We start from the raw sequence: 18,345 nt of genomic DNA, 5'->3' as shown, positions 1-18,345 counted from the left end.
CGTTTTTTACTGTTTCTGTAAACATCTGCCTCCCATCCAGTCATCTATCTCAGTCAAATCTACTCAGCCTGAGAGGGCAGGGACAGGGAGCATTTTGTTCATCTTTGAATCCTCCCCAAAACCAAAAACGTGCTTATAGTAAGGAATTGCCCAAGCCCTTCCTTAATACCACCTATTAACAAGGCTCTGACCCTTCTCTAGGAAACTATGGTTAAAATTTCAAATCTAAAAAATGAGTTGGATATTTAAATTTGTTCTCATCTCAAATAATAATCCATTCATTCAGGCAAAATCCATCCATTGAAAGCCTACTATGTGCCTGGCACTAGCTCTCAGCAACTAACTAGGCAAAAAATTCTCTAACAAGATCAGAATACAAGATATGTAGCAGATATTCCATAAACACTTGTCTATTAATTAGATTTAATGAACTTCTTGAAATTTTTTTATCTGGCTAAACTATGAAAATCTTTCATTGATGTCTTCTTCATATAGCAGTGACCTTTAAAATACTAAGCACTGACTTTTGGTGAACTTTTTAGTCCAAACCTCATTAATTATTGCTTATTTTTTTGAACTTACGAGACTTAAATGAAGAAATCTCTAATAAGCTACAGTGAAAAAGAAAAAAAAAAATCCATAGACTACATGATGGAAAAAACTGACAATTAAGGAAACTATTCTCTCTTACCTTCCTATTGTCAAAATTTAAGAAATATTTTCCATTACTTTCTGTTACCAGAAAATGCACTTTGAATTGCTGGTCCAGTAGCAGTAAAAAGTTTCCCTTAACTATTGATTCACTCTTGCCCTCTTTCTCTTGCTCTTGCTTTGGCTGGGTGCTGTGCTGGGGTCAAGTAGTGTGGCTAGTGAATCTGAGGCTCTTGCCTCACACAAGTTAACACCCTTGTACAGGGAACACCACAGCATGGCAGCCTGCTTAGCAAAGCTAAACTAACAGCTGTCACACCAAGAGCAAGCCAGCCACAGAGCATCACAGCCCATATGATGGCCTACAACAAAGTCTGTTTTTCTAAAATGGGGGTTCAGATTCTTGGTCAAAACTCTAGCATCAACCTTCTTGACCTTATACAAAAGCTTTTCTAGTACCTGAAAATACCAAAGGATGTTATTTCTACCTGGGACAAAAATTACTTTTGCTGCTTTAATTAACAGTAATTCCCACCCAAGTAAAATTAGCATCTTGCACATATGAGATGCCCAGTAGATACTAGATTAATTAGAGGGGAAAAAAGCACTAAGTTAGTGACAACAAATGGACATCAATTTCTTCGCTATCATTAACAAATACTTCTTGAGCCCCTACTGGGTGCAAAAGATAATAAAAGTTATCAATCAAGGGGACCAAATGAAGGGAGTTTACATCTGATACTATACCATAACACGTGAAGGATTTGAACACTTCTAGACGTGAAAAAATGCCCCTCCCTTTTAATTTGGGCCTCTCTAGTTGCCTATTTTTAAGTGTACACACTTTTTTTCCTCTACAAAAGGAATCAAAAAGAAAAAAATGGGAGGTGGGGGAGAGGAAGAACAGATAAAGGGATGGATCCCAGTGCCTGACATGTCTAGCTGACACAAGAATTCAAAATATATAGGAGCTGGAATATGTATTTTCTTTATCAGAATAAAAATTTCTATAGTACAGTAGTCACTGTTATTTTAAGAGGATTTAGTTCAGTGCTAAGCAGTCGCCCCCTCCACATATGTTAAACGACCTTTGAGGTCCTGCTCCTATCCCCACAGAACTGACAGATTTTATACGCCACATGCTTGTGCTTCTTACCCTTCCATTCATAAAGAAAGCATTTAAAAAATAAAAAACTTAACTGCAAATTATTGGAAATATGGTACAATTAGAAGCTTGAGTAAACAGAACCAGTACTATATAAAAAAAGAAAAATAGTATTTATGTGACTAACATGCTTTTCTATTCTAACTACCAACTAATTTAAAAAATAAATTTCCAAACATACTTATTTTGAACTATCTTAAGAATCCAAGTTCAAATAATAACCAATAACCACTTTTCTTAGATTATACTTCACTTCGTCTATTACCTAAAATCTTTCAGTAATATACATGAGAGGTTACACATGCTGCTTCATTTTCTCTGTCACCTTTAAAGTACTATTTTCTCTCATTCCTCTACCAAACCATCTTTCTGGATGATAATCCAAGGTTTAGCTACCCAAAGGTACAAGTGAGGTCGTGGTTTGGAAGAATGTATTTTCCAGGAAACAGAGAGGTTAAGCTTCCAAACTCGCAGCAGTGGACTGCAGTACCATGGCTTTAATCCTGACTCTCTATCTAAACTTCCTTTCCCCACCTACTTTTACTCTTAATCACTTAACCCTGCTTTTTGTGTTCATAAGCATTTATCCATATCCCAAAATATCTCATTTATTTATCACCTGGTCCCCCATGAGAATATAATCTCCAGAAAGCAAGGATGTTGTGTGTCTTGTTGCTTCAACCCAGGTTCCAGAACAATAGCTGGCACATATAAGATGCTCGATAAATACATACTGAATAAATTAAAACTTATTACAAAACTCAAAAGAATTGGGGTTTATTTTATAGATCAATAAACTCACTAGGTACCATCTTGGGGTCCTTACTTCTTATCATTGCAGAAAAAAAAAAGCAAGAGGAAAAACACATCTGCTCACAAGCTTCTGCTAAATCACATATAAAAAAGTGGACTGCTAAGTGAAGGTTTTTAAGAGAAATAAACATGACTAATTTTGGAGAGTACTTACAAAAACAACCAAAGCTTCCTGTTCACTCTTACACTGAATTGTTGAACAACTTACCAAGAGGATGCGTGACTGTCTTACCCACAACTTTTGAGCCACTATCTCAGAGCTTCATTCTGAACTGACAGACTCAGGGAAAGGATAATTTTGGTGAAGACTGTGGTACTTTTTACAAAGGAGTAAGCAGGTCACATCATAAACAAATACAAAACCCACGAGCAACTGTCATTTTAACAGATACACTATGAAATTAAACCACTTCATACCTTACCCCACATTACTTCAACTTCAGTTTAATGATAGTATCATTCAGGCAAGCAGTGAGTATCAAGCTACAATAAAATAAACTTGATTTTAAAGGGTTATAAGAAGAAAGCTGGAAGGAAGGAAAAGTAGTGGTTTGTTCTGAGGAGAAGAGCTTATTTATCTCACCAAAGATAGCTTTCCTTTTGTTGCAAAAACTGATTTCTGACATTCCCTTTGTAAGCCACAGAAACCAGCTGGGATTCATTACCACCGTGGTGGAAGAAAGGACTGAGTGGTAAAAACTGTACACGGGCTCGGGCGTGAGGTCCTTGGTGCGTGACCTTAGCCAAGTTACCCTCTCCGAGTCCATCCTGTGTAAGTGATCCCAAAGTTACACACACACCACCATCCCGCCCCCAAAGAACAATTAGAGGCCCCAAATAGGACAACACAAGTAGAGGACAGTGCCTGCTGTACGCTCAGTTTTCCCCCTTTTTCCCCCTTCTTCCACTCTTCAACTACAGAACAACATCTAAGATTTGGAATGATTATTTAACTCTCAAAGATGCAGCTGAGGATGGCTGTTGAACAACTACAGGAGCCTAATAACGTGCAGCTCCGAGCCCGGAGTCCGCCCCCAGGGGGGCCGACGGAAAAGTCAAGTCTACCCGCCGAGACCACAAACCCCAGCCCCCGTTTCTCTCGGGCTTCCAGCCCCCAGGAGGGGAGTCGGGGACCAGCGACGACAAGCCACACAGCCATCCCCGAGATATCGGGGAGCCGCGGCTCGCACCGGAAGCCGGGAGCACCGGGCCGAGGCCGCTGGCGCGCGAGGCAGCGAGACCGGTACTCACCCGCGGCGGGCGGCGGGCGGCCAGCCGGCTCCAGGCAGCTGCGAAGTCGGACGGCAAGGCTCGGCGGCTCCGGCAGACGAGGGCGAGCAGAGTTCCCAACAGGAAGGCGGCCGCGGCGCAGACCAGGTACAGGCTGAGGCTGAGCAGGAGGGTATACGGGCCCCCGCTTCCCGCCGCCTGCCAGCAGCCGGGCCCCAGGCAGCAGAGAGACACCGCGGCGAGCGCGGCCGCGGCCCCGGGCACCCGCCGGTTCCCGCCGCCCCGGCCTCCCGGCTCCGCCGCCTCCGCCTCTCTGGGCTTCGGCCGCGACTCGCCCCGGGCGCTCGGGGCAGGGCGGCCAAAGTGGCCGCCGGCGCCTGCTGCCCGCGCCGGGCCGAGGCCGGCGCCGCTGCTGTCGGTGGCATCGGGGTGCATGCTGCTTTCTGTGCCGCTAAGGACAGGCACATCTCCTGCCCTGCTGTCCCCCGGCGCTGCCCTGGACGGTGGCTTTCGCGCGGCGCCTCCTCCCCTCGCCGCTCCCGCCGCCGCTCGGGAGGCAGAGGGAGTCCGCGCTCATACCCTCGCCGGCGGCCCACGGGGGGAACGGCTCCAACAGACGCCGCCGAGCCCCGCTCGACGACCCTCTCTCGACGACCCCTCAGCGCCGCCAGCCAGTGCTGGGTCCGCAGCTGCCCAGCCGGGCGCACCCAGGTCGCCGGACCGTGTTGTGCCCGAAGCTGGCGAAGCCGAAGGCGGAGTGGGGGCGGGGGAGGCCCCAAAGTGCGTGTCAGGCTGGGGGCGGAGAGCGGCCAAGGCCCGCGTGAGTGACAGCTGGGAGGCGCCCGGCCCTTGCCGCCCATCCACGGCGCGGGGGAGGGGCCTGATCCGCCACCACCCGGTCCAGGATGGGGGACGACCAATCACTGGGAAAACTGCTCTTTCCCACGTCCCCTATACCCCCACATCCCCATTACCGTCTGTTGATGCAAAATTTCGCTGCAAGTGTCAGAAGCAATTGTGGTTCTCGGGCTCAGGTGAGCCCTTAATTCTTGCTCTTTGCTCATTACTGATGAGTAACCTCCTCGCATTGTTTTCGGTCGCCAAAATATCTGCCTTGTTTTCACACCCTTATACAGATTTATTGGGCAACCAGTCTCATCCTCACTTTTGACTGGTTCCCTTTACTACCCTTCCCTCCCCCTCACAACCGCCTTGAGTAAGGAATCAAAAATGTGGAGGAATAAATGAAGCCTACAATTCCTAGTTATGGAAAGGCCCAAGGAAGTGTGCCTGGTGCCAGAGAGTGTACACAGCTTCTATAATCACTTTGGCTCCAGTTCCCTGTATTTCTGGTGCCAGCTATTCAGTACAAATGCTAGTACCCACGCAGTGAGAGTGGTCCAAATAATTTTTAGAGTACATATTTTCCTTTTCTCCTATCTTGGTTCCCAGCAATTAATATACAGATAATGCTTGTTGAAAAAATAGACGCCAATATAATATATGGACACTAGCAGATACTAAGACCAATAAAGCAGCAGATGTAACTTTAATGGAAAAAAGGAAATAAAGGGATACTAAAGAGATTAATGACTCTTTATTTAAAAGAGGGGTGATAGACTAGAAAGGGCAAATCAAGAATGGAAAGAGGAAAAAAGGGATGTAGAGGTAAATAGATGTGGGAAGCAGTGAGAAATAATGACTATGTTTAACATTTAAAAGCAACTGTTTCCACGCATCTCTAATGAAGAATTTTAGTATGTTAAAAGCTATTGTTTTCCAATAAATTGAGTGATAGCCTGCTTCCCAGGGAACATAGTTAAGAAAAATAAGCATTAAAATGTATTTTCAAATGCTGTCGCTATATGGTGTTTTTCTATAAGGAATCATTCTATCTATAAATGTTTTATTACCTGTCATTTCAAGAAATACAACATTCATACAAAGTAAACTGAAGTACTTAGTGGATATTGATTCTTTTTAAACAAACTATTATCTAAGAAGTTATTATTCAAGAGGAAAAATACTGGTGTGTGTTGGCATACACAACCCACCTGTATATTCAGTGCATGTCCTCTTAATAAATTTCCCTGGAATGGCCTAAATTTCAAGTGGGAGATAAAGAGGTCTGAAAAATTATCTCTAACATTTAGCTCTCAAAAAAAACATACAGAAATGAATTATCTTGCCTATCTATAAAAATGTTTTCACATTTGTCATTTTTAAAAAGCTTTTTCAGTTTTTCATATTAGTATTCATGTGGCACTTTATTCTCTTATACCTTGTAGATCAAAAATAAGAAAATGAGTGCCTGTGCCAGATGTGACTTTACCATGTCTAGATGATGACATCAGAAGTCACTACCTTCCTGTTCCCCTTTCCTTCCTCCTCCTTTTTATTTTTTATAAACCAGTTTAATTGATTTTGAAGGAGCCCTTTTGCCTTTCAAATAGTTAATATTCATCCCATTGGGGATCCTTAAAATGTACCCTATAAACCAATTTATTTCAACTAAGCATGGTAGCTTGTTATCGCTCACAATCGTATCTATATTTTTTGCACATTTACATGCTGGGGATTGTGTACTGAGGGCTTTATGTACATTTTCCAATTTAAACCCACAGCTCGCAACAATTAACTATTTGAGCACTTACCACATGCCAGATAGTGTTCAAAGCACTAGACATGCATTTCTTCATTTAATCTTTGTAAGAACCCTGATAGATACTATCTTCATTCAACACATGAGGAAACTGATGGACAGAAGGTAAAATAACTTGGACAATTTGGCTGTGACCCCATGTGGTCTGGCTTCAGAGTTTGTGCATTTAACTGCTATGCCATGGTACTCCCTAAAAACCCTGTGATTTAGTCATCCCATATTAAAGCTGAGAAAAAAAAAATCAAGGTTCAAATCCATGAGCCTAAAACCTGTATTCCCGGCCTGAAAAGTGTTGTTTAGTTTTGTTGCTTTGTGAGAAGAGCTGGTGTCTGAGCCAGCCAGGGGAAACTTCTGATATTTGAGAGTCTAGCTGTGTAACTCTTAACACATCAATATACTGTTGCCAAGAGTACTGCAAATCTGAAGAGCTGACCGGTGGTCAGAAAACTACCTGAAGCACATGCTATCTTACTGCTGGGTCAGCAGATACTTCATTCATTTGCTTCAACAGTAATTGGGCCTCTACCCTGTGCAAGGTTTGAGGAACTCTGAGAGGTAGGGTGAGAGGGTTCAACTTAGTAACTGGGATAAGGAGACACCTTTAAATTAGAACCCAGGTGTTCTTTTTCAGCAGTCAGGGTTGAGTCCTACCAAGTCTGAGTGGGTTAAAGAGCGAGTTAAGTAGGGAAGCCTTATTTAAATTCCTTCTCAGCCAGCACATGCTGATAGGCTATAATTAATGCTTCATAAGACTGTCTGCATTATTTTCTTATATAAGATGGGAATAATAGCATCTGCCTTACCTCACTGGGCTATTATAATGATAAAATTAAGATAATAAATGTGAAAGAATTGACAAGTTTAAAATGCTTAACAGTGTAAGTAAATACAGACAACATCAATCTCTGTCAAAATGTGGGATGCCTCCAACACTGCTATTTAGCATATTTCTCTGTAAGCCCCCTGGCCCACCCTGGAGGTAGTTGTAGGACAAGAGGGAAAACCACAGTGTTTGCCCTTGACTGCTTTGGGGAAAACTGTGAATAAAGATATAAACATGAGTTAAAAGATCTACTTTCTTCCTCTGACTCACTGTAAGACCATTACAAGGCAATTAAACCCTTCTGTGTCTCTTATAAACTGGGTTCATGGAGTTCATATAGATAGAGAGAGATTTAGATAGATAATTAGATAGATATAAGTATGACTGAACTTAAAAAAGCAAAAAATTAATACAATATTTTAAAAGCATTCTTGAAAGAAACATACTATAGTACTTAGAGGAAAATCTCTGAACAAAATCTTATAACATATATATAAATCAAGGTGAGTGGGCTTCCATATTAGTAAGAAATAGCATTCATATTAGGAAATTTTCAGGCAGAAATGTCTTTTGATAAAAAGAAAAAGAATTCCAAAAAGAAAAATATTGTAAATTAAATTAGCTGGTATCAAGATAAAGCATAACAAGGGTAAATCCTAATAAAAAGGATAATTTCAATTTATCTGAGTTTTAACCTAAAATTCAGGGAGATCTTATGTGTCAGTTATCAATTGTTGCATTAAAGAAAACACCCCAAAATAAAACAATCTTTTTATTTGCTTGTGATTTTATGGGTCAGCAACTTGGGTTGGGGTCTTCTGCTGTTCTTGCCTGTGATCACTCATGAAGTTGCAGTCAACTGGCTGGGGGCTCTCTGGTCTATGGGGTCTCAGTTGAGATGGCTTGTTTCTGCTCCCTGTGTTCTTTTCCTCCAAGAGGTTAGCTTCGGGTTCTTCACATAGCAATCTCCGGAAAGCAATGTGCAAGTTCTTTTTAAGCTTTTGCTGGTGTCATATTTGCTAATGTCCCCTTGGTCAAAGAAAATCACATGGCCCAACCTGGAGTAAATAAGTGAGGGACTATACAAGGGTGTAAACATGGGAAGGCAGGATTCACAGGATCCATTACTTTAACAACCTATCACGATTTGCTTTTGACAGACTGTATTAATCAGTTTCTAGTGGGTCATTTGGCTACTCACCAAGATCAATGGCATCTAGTGAGTTCTCACTGCAAATATGTTAAGGTCCACATTTCTTGTTCCTGGAATTGATAATCCTTCATAATCTGTTCCTGTCTACCTATGCAATAGAGAAAAGAGCCTGGATAAGGATACAGGCAAGGAAGCAGTGTACAGCTATTTATTTATGTTTGCCAGCTGAAAGTTTGGTAATATAGATATTCTCCGTACCATTTAGCTTGCTATTTTCAAGTACAGAACATAAAGCACAAGAAAAAATATAAAGCTGACCTAGATTTTGATATCCAGTATTATTGGGAAGAAAATTATAAAGAAAGAAAATAAATTGAGATTACTTATCATCTAATTTCTCCAAAATACATATGGGCCAATCAACTTTTTGAACTGATCTACATATCCTGTTTGACTATATTTGTCATGACCAGAGTGAAGTATAAAGTAGGCAGTGTGCAATTATTGATAAAATGGACTTGGCTAAATTAAGAGAGGATTTTTAATAAAGACGAACACTCTATTTAATACTATATAAATATCTATAAACTACCTAAAATATATGTCATTTATTTGCTACCAGAAAGGGAACATACTTTTGGGAAATAAAGATATAGTATTAGAATCAGAGTCCAGAACAGGGTATGGCACAGAGTAGGCCCTTAGTAAATAATTTTGAATGAATAAATATTTTATGATATATATAGAAGAACTGGGTAGACAAAAGAAACCATAATAAAAATATCTCATATTTGAATGGGAGCTTTATCTTTTGGAAATTCTTTTAAAAACATACATTGGCCACAAAAACTCTATGAAGGAGATAAAGTAAGTATTACAATCCCATTTTGCAGATTAGGAAACTAAGTCTCAGAGAAGTTCAATGAGTTTTCCAAAATCACACAGCTAGTTGGTGGTAAGTTCAAAGACAATAATTCATTAGTCTTAAGTTATAGGATTCTTCCTCATTATCCCATCTTTAAAATACAGCAGTTAAAAGTTATATAATGCCAAAGGAGAAAATAAATTGCTTTTTACATTATACAAATAATCTTACAATAGCAATGCTGAAATAATAATGGCACTCATCTGGCATTTAAATAGATTGTACTGGAAAGTACCTTGTGACTTCTGTTCATTCAGTCAAAAAATATTAGCTAGGTACTTCGTTAGGAAAAGGTATAAAATAGGGTCTCTGTCCTTGAAGAGCTCACATTCAAATGGGGCGGGACAGAAGAAAAAAGTATAAAACTATGTGGCACATATTATAATAAAGGTATTTCAAAGTTCTGTGGTGGCAAAAAAGGAGGTAGAGAATGAGTCACAGGGGGTAATAATTGAGCTAAGTCATTTTGCTTTCCTGATTTCCTTTGTTATTGTATTTAGATATTTTGACCCACCCCTTTAGATTCTCAAAAAAATAAGAACCTTAACTATACTTAATGTATATTTGCTCATAATATAAAGGAAATTTAACAGAAGTGAAAAATTGCCAAATAATATGAAAAGGTCTTTTAATCACTCTTGATAGAAATAGCAAGGCCTATATTCAGTCTCAACAAGATTATAAATACTTGAGAAATTTTTTAAAAAGGGAGGGTAATGATATTAATTAAATCTTTCCAGATAAAAGAATCCAAATTTAGTGAATCTTGGGAAGGATTTTTTTTTCACCCATGAGTTGATGACTTTGTATGACCAAAACTATGAAAAAGCACAAAGGAAATAAAATCTGTCCTGAAGGAGCTTACAATTGAGGATAAACATTTCTTCATTGATTCATTCAATGTAGATGACTGAGGAAGTACTCTTTGCGGGACCCTGCCCTAGGTCCTATGGAAAAAAACAAAACTTAAAAAATTCATGCTACAGAACAAAGAGTCAAAAATTAAAGTCCGAGAAATAATAGACTTTTGACCACAGAACAGACAACTATTCCTGGGAAATGGCATCAGCATAGTTTTACCAAGCAGGATTAAATGAAATCTATCCTTCCTTTTAGCCTATGAAAAGTAGGTAGATATTGGTAATCATTGCCAATAAGTACAAGATGCATTGTGAAGAAGGAAAATAGAGACAATTCCTTACCAGGCTCCTTAGGATAGGACTAAACTAATAGTTCCTAACTTTCTTGGCACTTTAATGAAAAATATTGAGAACCTACTGATTAGTTTCTTATTGCAGCTGTGACAAATTACAACTGTAGTGGCTTAATACATCACAAATTTATTCCCTTAAAGTTCTGGAGGTCAAAACTAAAATGAAGGTGTCATCAGGGCTGTCTGTAATCCTTCTGGAGGGTACAGGGTAGAATCCATTTCCTGATCTTTTTCAGTTTCTAGAGATTGCCTGCATTCCTTGGCTCATGGCTCCTTCCTCCCATAACTCCAACCTCTTGCTTTTGTGGTCATGTCTCCTATTACTGACTTTGACCTTCTTGCCTCCCTCTTATAAGGACCCTTATCCCACCTGCATAATTCACGTTAATCTTCTCAAGATCCTTAATCACATCAGCAGTCTCTTTTGCCATGTAAGGTAACAAATTTACAGGCTCTGGGGATTAGGGCAACGACATCTTTTGTAGGGGTGGGGGTCATTTTGCTACCACACTATTTGCCTTAGAGTTCAAAAATGAAAAATTATGGCATTCAATATAATCTGCAGGGATCTTTTTATTTTTTAACTACTCATCTAGCTTACCAGTAGTCAAAAGACTTTCCAACCCGTTACCAGCCCCTAACCTATATTACTAATTCGTTGTTACTGAACTTTGCAGATATAAACAATCACAAAGACACGGCCTCTCCCATTATTGTTGCTTTGTGTTAAGAATTACAAGAACCAGGCCAAGCACACTGCCGTTAACAGCAAGAGAAAGAAGCAGTAACGCATTAATAACGCACTGGACAGCCGGGTCCTCGGACGACTTATTCCCTCACGTAACCCCTCCCACTCATAAATCCCGCTACCCTAGGCGAGCCGCGAACTAACGGTGCTCTGTGACGCCAGGAGGGGGCCGCGGCGCAAAGGCCGGCGTTTGGCCGCCGCCTCCTTGAGGCAGTACTCGCTGCGTTCGTCTCGCAATTTCCTCCGCCTTTCCGCTCTCTCAGTCCCCGGAAGCGCACGGTGGGAGGCTTCGGAGCTTGGGCGCGCGCGCCGCCGGGAGCCGCGTGGAGGGGCTGCGTGAGCGCGCTGGCGCGTGCGCGTGAGGCTCGGAACGCCGCGGGCGGTGTGTGGAGGGGTTGTAGCGGCTGCCCCTGGTTGCGAGTGGCGCGCGTCGTCTCCTGTTCCCTGTTGGCGGCGTGACCACCCTCCCCCCTCGTTCGGGATCCGTTTCCTCTCTCCGGAACCCGGGCAGCGCGACCACTCCAGGTAGGTACAACGAAGCTTTCGCGGATGGTAGGGGAGGCTGGCCTGCTGGAGCCCTAGTACCCTTTTCCGCCAGCCTTCCGGCCCGGCTAGACCCTCGGGCGGCGGGTGTAACCACAGCGAAAGTGTGCGAGGCCGCTGCCCGAGGCGGAACGGCCTGACCTGCCCTGAGAACGCGTTGGTGGTAGTCGAGGTCTCGCCGCACCCACGGTCTGGGAACTGGCGGCCGCCGGCCATCTCCGCAGGCTTGAACGTGAACCCTGAGGTGTGAGGGACGATAAGTTGTGTGCTTCTAACTCGCGAGGTTGGCGGGGAGTTCGTGGACAGAGCCCCGAGTTTCTGGAAAACAAGTGTTAACTTTGGTCATAGGTTTTCGTGTACCCAGAACCGGAAGGAGAACCTTCTCTTGGACGCTGTTACATATGTAACTGCCAATTTAAAAAATGCCATATTCTTAATTGTGTTTTCCTGATGCATAATGAAAGCATTATTTCTACTGCTGGGTTTTATAAGTTATGCAAATGGTGGGCGTCCATGTGACCCCCAGGCAGCTTTGGGAAAAACCTGCCTTCATTGAGCACCAAAAGGGTTTTAACGGTCTGAAGAGCCGGCATTTAATTTTTACCTATTCCAGTAAGCTTATATAGAGCATCTTTACCATCTCATTTTTCTTCCTTATTCTCGAATGTAAATTGAATCTCACGAACTTTGAAGTAAGTGTTCAAAAGGATTGCTTGACTGATAGACTCGTTGGATAAATTCTGTAAATTAAGTTAAATCTTCTGGATATTTAATTACAAATAACCCTACCTGTTGGATATTTATACCTGAAAAGTCTTCAGGCACTGTGCCTGACCACTTAGGGAGGCAGATGCTTACAACTGTTAGGAGTCTACATGACTGTACCAGGGAAATGCAGATAAAGGAATAGCTAATTCTGGTGAGGGACCAGAGTAGGAAACTAAGCTCAAAGAAAGTGTAAGTGATTTTTCTGCTTACATTGCTAGCAAACAGCAGAACTAGGGCTCAATCTTAAATCTCCTAACTCCAAACTCATTTATTGGATAAACATTCTTTGAATGCCTAATGTTTGTCAGGTCCTGCTTTTTGTGATATAAAGGTGAGCAATTTATCTAGAGTACCATTCTGATAAGGAGACCAGCAAGGCAGAAAATTACTAGTTAAAAAACACACAGGGATTTTGAAGACTTATAATCATTTGGCTAATGAGTAGGCCTTGAGATTTATACCTAGTTTATAAATTGTTAGAGTTGGGAAAGATCAAACCCTCCTAATGGCATGAATTCACTTTGCAGCATCCCAGGAATTGGTTACCCTATCTTTGCTCCCGCATGTCTAATAACTCATGGCTCATTAATCTTATAAAGTAGCCAATTCCATTTTTGAGCAGTTTTGTTGAAATCAAAATAGCTTTCTTATGCCCTGCATCTGTGGATTCTCTGGAACTAAAGATAACAGGTCTAAAATTCTTTTTCATATCACAGGCCTTCAAGTATCTGAATATACCCTTTTCTTGGTCATTACTTTTACTAGCTAAGGGCCTTGCTTTTAAACCTTTAATCACAACTTAGAGTCTTTATTCTTCACCATAGCATCCAGAAATAAATACTTCATTCAAAAAATAGTTTGGCTAGGCAGAGTGTAATGGTACTTGTTTTGGACTGTAAACTGCTATGCCAGTGTGACTTAAGAACATAATAGTTTTTTGATTTCCAAATCATACTTTTTGCCCCTTGGTGGGCGCCCCTAAGTTACTTCTTAGATTCTCAGGGTGCCTTCCCATCTCACCATCCCCATTCTGTATCTTTGGCCATTATATTTTTTTGGCTATTTCAGAATATCCCTCCTTACTAGGTTTTGTCCAATTAATTTTCCTCTACTTGTTTCAGTGCAGCAGAATGATTAAGGGTCTCCATCCTTAATGCCAGTTCAAATCGTGACTCTGCTGTCTAGCTATGTGAGCACACCATTAACCTCTCTGTGCCTCAGTTTCCTCATCTCGAACCTCAGAGTTATGAGTATTAAATCAGTTCATCGATTTTGAAAGTGATTAGAACAGAGTCTGACCCATAATAAAGACTTATGACTATCTGCCTCTGTTTCATTTTTTTAATTCACAAATTTGATAAAACTTTTAAGTCATAAAAGGCATACACACCACAAACTAATAAATTGATCAAGCCACTTGATTTTGCTAGGCCTTAGTTTCTTCATTTCTAATGTAAGGGGGTAAAGTCTTTTCCTTCCAGGACCGTTGGGGAACTATGAGGTTAGTGAGTGGGGAAAGGTGTAGCCCTAACATTTATTATGTGGCATGCACCATCATAAGGAACTTTATATAGTTCTCATTTGAGATTATCAGGGAGCAGCTAACAAATTCTGTTATGCCACCCAACAAAAAAGGCCTGCTAAAAACATTTCAAGAGTGACTTCCCGAATTTTCAGCTGCTCTTATCAGAAATTCCTTTGACATAACCTGTTCTCTTTGGAAAGGAGGTTTGTTCACAAGCTCAGATTGGGATAGAGGGGGTCACTAGTGAATTCAAAGTTCTAAATTCTTGTTACCTGGGGTAACAGTTTAATTTACCTAGAGCTACTGTTTCATTTAATCCATGGTGCCAGTAAGATTTGTTCCAGTTTATTTTGTTAGAGGAAAACTGCCACATGACAGATAAATCCAGAAATATGTGTGGCAAATACTGGCATGTGCATTTTATTGTACGTGACGATTCTTTTTTGCAACAAACTATTTCCTAAAACCATATTGCTGAATAGGTCCCATTTTCCTTTAAAAACATGCCTGGGGTGGGAAAATCTTGTTATCCTACCCACTGTTTATTATCAAATAAATCATAGATATCACAAAGTGTTTTTAAAGGAAAAAAGTCTTAGTTCTAAGTCTTCCTGAAGGATCATACTGAGAAGCAGAATAGAATAGTGTTTAATAACATGATCCTTAAGCATGCCTGCTTTAGAATCCTGGCTCTATCACTTAACTAGCTGTGTAACTTTGGGCAAGTTCTTGGTCTACTTCAGTTTCCTCATTGGTAAATAGGAATGTTCAGATCCCTCAAAGTTGTGAGAATTAAATGAGTTAATACTTACAATGCCCTTAAAACAGGGCTAATATATAATAAGTACATGAAACAAATTAGCTATTAGTAATAGAATAATTTACAGCACTAATACAAATGAGTTCATTATGCTATTAATTTGCTTATTTCAAACAAGTCTTTTGGGGAGTTGAGGGTTGAATGATTTGGATGATTGGCTTTTCTCTTTAAAAGATACTTTTAAAAGACAAACTAGAAAAAATTTAATTTTTGTCAGTATATTTTCCTGTAAAATCAAGCGGAAACATTCAGTGGAATAATTACATGTGTGTTAATGACTTTATATACAGATATACTAATTCTGGACAAATCATTAATAGAAATTGATAACTATTATGAATTAGTAAAATTAGCCTTTTTTTGTTTATGCTTAAGATCCCTTCATTTCTTTAGACTCTTTATAATCATCCACCTCCTTTTATGATTTACTGTTCTGTTTTAAATCTCTTCAAATGTCAAGAAAACTTCCCTTCTATTTTTGGAGTTTAAATTACAACATTTCTTAAACTCTGGTCCTTAATTTATTCCAGCTCAGCCTTCATTCATTAACAAAGCAGAATTCTCCTGGAAATGTAATATCATATGTGACACTTGACACTTTGTCTCTATTGCTACCCAAAGTTTGAGCCTGCATTCCATCTTTTTATACGAATTGTGGGACATTACCTTTTGATCACATTTCGCATCAAAAGTTTTGAACTCTTTGACACCCTCAGAAGAATAATAGATCATAAATCAAGACCCAGTACACATATACATTTAAATAATAGAAACAGAAGTTTCATAAAACATTACTTAGCCTGAATAATGTGTAAGACATTTTTATTATATCTGGTCTTCTTCTTACTTTAGTTTAACTGTTGGCATGACCTCCTGAATTGATTTTTACATTGGGTTGTGACCTGTAGATTATAAAATATTGCTCTGGACTATGCTATGAAATAATTTGCTTTTGAAATTTGAGGAAACTTCTAATATTGGGATTTTTTTAAATCACAAAGTTTTTTTGTTCTTTTTTTTAGAATTTGTGAGTTTAGACAGCAGTCATGTGTAAAATACAGGATTCCCATATAACACCCTATTATTAACACCCTGCATTGGAGTGACACCTTTGTTATAATTCATGAAACCACATTTTTATAATTGTACTATTAACTATAGTACATGGTTTAAATTAACATTCACTGTTTGTGTTGTACAGTTACATGGATTTTTTAAAGAATTTTTATTCTAGTACCATATATACAACCTAACATCTCCTTTTTTAACCACATTCCTATATTTCAGTGCTGTTAGTTACATCCACAGTATTGTGCTATGATCACCACCGTCCATTGCCAAAATATTTTCTTCATGCCATATAGAAATTTTGTACTTTTAAAGCCTTAACTACCCATTCCCTATCCCCACATATCTCAGAGATATTGCGTGTTCAATTCCAGACCAGTAAAATAAAGTGAATGTCGCCATAATGTAAGTCACACAAATTTTTTGATTTCCCAGTGCACATAAAAGTTACGTTACACTATACTGTAGTTTATTAAGTGTACTAGATCATGTCTAAAAAATGTACATACTGTAATTAAAATGTGACAGGAAGTGAGCACATGCTCTTGGAAGAATGCTGCTGATAGACTTGCTTGCAGGGTTGTCACAAACCTTCAATAAAGCCTTGTTTTTTTTTTTAAAAAAAAAAAAAAAGACAATATTTGCGAAGCATAGTAAAGTGAAACTAAATAATATGAGGTATGCCTGTATTGTAGACTCTGCACATTTTAAGATTTAGCTCCCTATTCCAACTCCCACCCTGTCCCATTCTGATTCTGTGAGTTTGTTTATTCTGATTATTTCACATCAATGTGTCTGGCTTATTTCACTCAACATGATGTCTTTTTTATTTTTATTTTATTTTTATTTTATTTTTTGAAATAAATTCAAAGCTATAGGAACAGTTGCAAAAACAATACTAACCCCATACAAAGAATTCCATCATACCCTGACCCCCCTCCCCCGATAGCTCAATCCACCGACTTTAACATACTGTCAGATCGCTATTTCTTTCCCTCCCTCCCTCCCTCCCTATCATCCATCATCTATTGCTCTGTCTTCTGAACATATGAGAGCTAGCTGCACACATCCTTGAACATACACTGTAATCCATGTATACACTTCCCATGAACAAGAACATTCTTTTATGCAATCCCATTTAGCGCTGCTACGAAGTACAAGAGATTCAACAATGATACAAAGCTTACATTCTGTATTTCCTTTACCTTATGTCTCAACTGTGTCCCTTTGAGCCACCTGTCCTCTATCCTCCAGTCTCATCCAAGATCCCATCCAAGTTCATCCTTGTCATTCAATTGTCATCTATTTAGACTTTTTTTTTTTTCCTCAGTTGTGGAAACATATATACAGCCTAAATCTTCCCATTCCACCCCCTCCCTAGCCTTCCATTAGTGGGATTAATCACATTTAGAATGTTGTAATGCTCTTTCCCACCATCTATTACTAGAAATTTCCCTTCACCTCAAACAGCAACTCCACACTCATTTCTTAACTCCCCATTGCCCCTTCCCCCATTTCTCTTAACCTAAACTCTACATTTCATCTCTATGGTTATATTCTCTGATAATTTCTTTGTGTTTGCTGTGGGGCTTAAAATTAACCTCTTAAATCCATATCAATCTTGTTTTTTTTTGATACCACCTTCACTTCAATAGGACACATAAACTATGTTCCTATACTCCTCCATTCCCCCACCTTTATATAGTTGTCTAAAATTACATATTTTACACTGAGTTCAAAACCACTGATTTGTCATTAGAGTTCGTGTAATTTATATCATCAACATGATGTTTTCAAAGTTCATCCGTGTTGTTGCATGTATCCAGAACTTCATTCCTTTCTACAGCTGGATAATATTCCATTGTGTGTATGTGCTACATTTTGTTTATCCATTTATGGATCAGTGGACACTTGGGTGGCTTCCATGTTTTGGCAATTATGAACAATGCCACTATGAATGTTGGTGTGCAAATATCTGTCTGTTCGAGTCTCTGCTTTCAATTCTTTGGGTTACATACCTAGAAGTGGGATTTTCAGGTCATATGGTAATTTTATGCTTAACTTTCTGAGCTGCACCATTCTACATTCTCCCCAGAAATGAATAAAAGTGTCCTTATTTCTCCATATCCTCTCCAACACTTGTGATTTTTTCTCCCAATAGTAGCCATTCTTCTAGTGGGTTCAAAATGGTATCTCTTTGTGCTTTCGATTTGCATTTCCTTAACAGCTAATGATGTT

At 39.8% G+C, this 18,345-nt stretch overlaps 2 protein-coding genes and 1 long non-coding RNA gene across 4 annotated transcripts in view; 1 reads left to right on the top strand and 2 right to left on the bottom strand.

Annotated features, from left to right (window-relative positions):
* The window catches only part of SNX25 (sorting nexin 25), a 180,726-nt gene extending 176,087 nt beyond the window's left edge, over nt 1–4,639 (bottom strand). The window contains exon 1 of one of the 2 annotated variants that reach the window (XM_037831118.1): nt 3,881–4,639. In XM_037831118.1, the coding sequence (XP_037687046.1) occupies nt 3,881–4,294 (414 nt within the window). In that variant the 5' untranslated portion in view covers nt 4,295–4,639. The remainder of the gene's footprint in view (nt 1–3,880) is intronic. The other variant, XM_037831116.1, reaches the window with a different exon arrangement.
* Nucleotides 4,640–8,103: 3,464 nt separating this feature from the next.
* Nucleotides 8,104–11,762, bottom strand: LOC119530063. The gene is made up of 4 exons (XR_005216007.1): nt 11,528–11,762; nt 10,288–10,369; nt 8,546–8,645; nt 8,104–8,402 (listed from the first exon to the last, which is right to left on the bottom strand). It is a non-coding gene; the product is annotated as an uncharacterized LOC119530063 (long non-coding RNA).
* The window catches only part of CFAP97 (cilia and flagella associated protein 97), a 70,307-nt gene continuing 63,638 nt past the window's right edge, over nt 11,677–18,345 (top strand). Inside the window, exon 1 of the mRNA XM_037831114.1 lies at nt 11,677–11,908. The gene's annotated coding sequence lies outside the window, so the exon portion shown is untranslated. The remainder of the gene's footprint in view (nt 11,909–18,345) is intronic.

This window comes from Choloepus didactylus, chromosome 3, assembly GCF_015220235.1.
Source record: "Choloepus didactylus isolate mChoDid1 chromosome 3, mChoDid1.pri, whole genome shotgun sequence".
Taxonomy (NCBI): Eukaryota; Metazoa; Chordata; class Mammalia; order Pilosa; family Megalonychidae; genus Choloepus; species Choloepus didactylus.
This window is presented reverse-complemented; position numbering and strand designations above follow the sequence as displayed.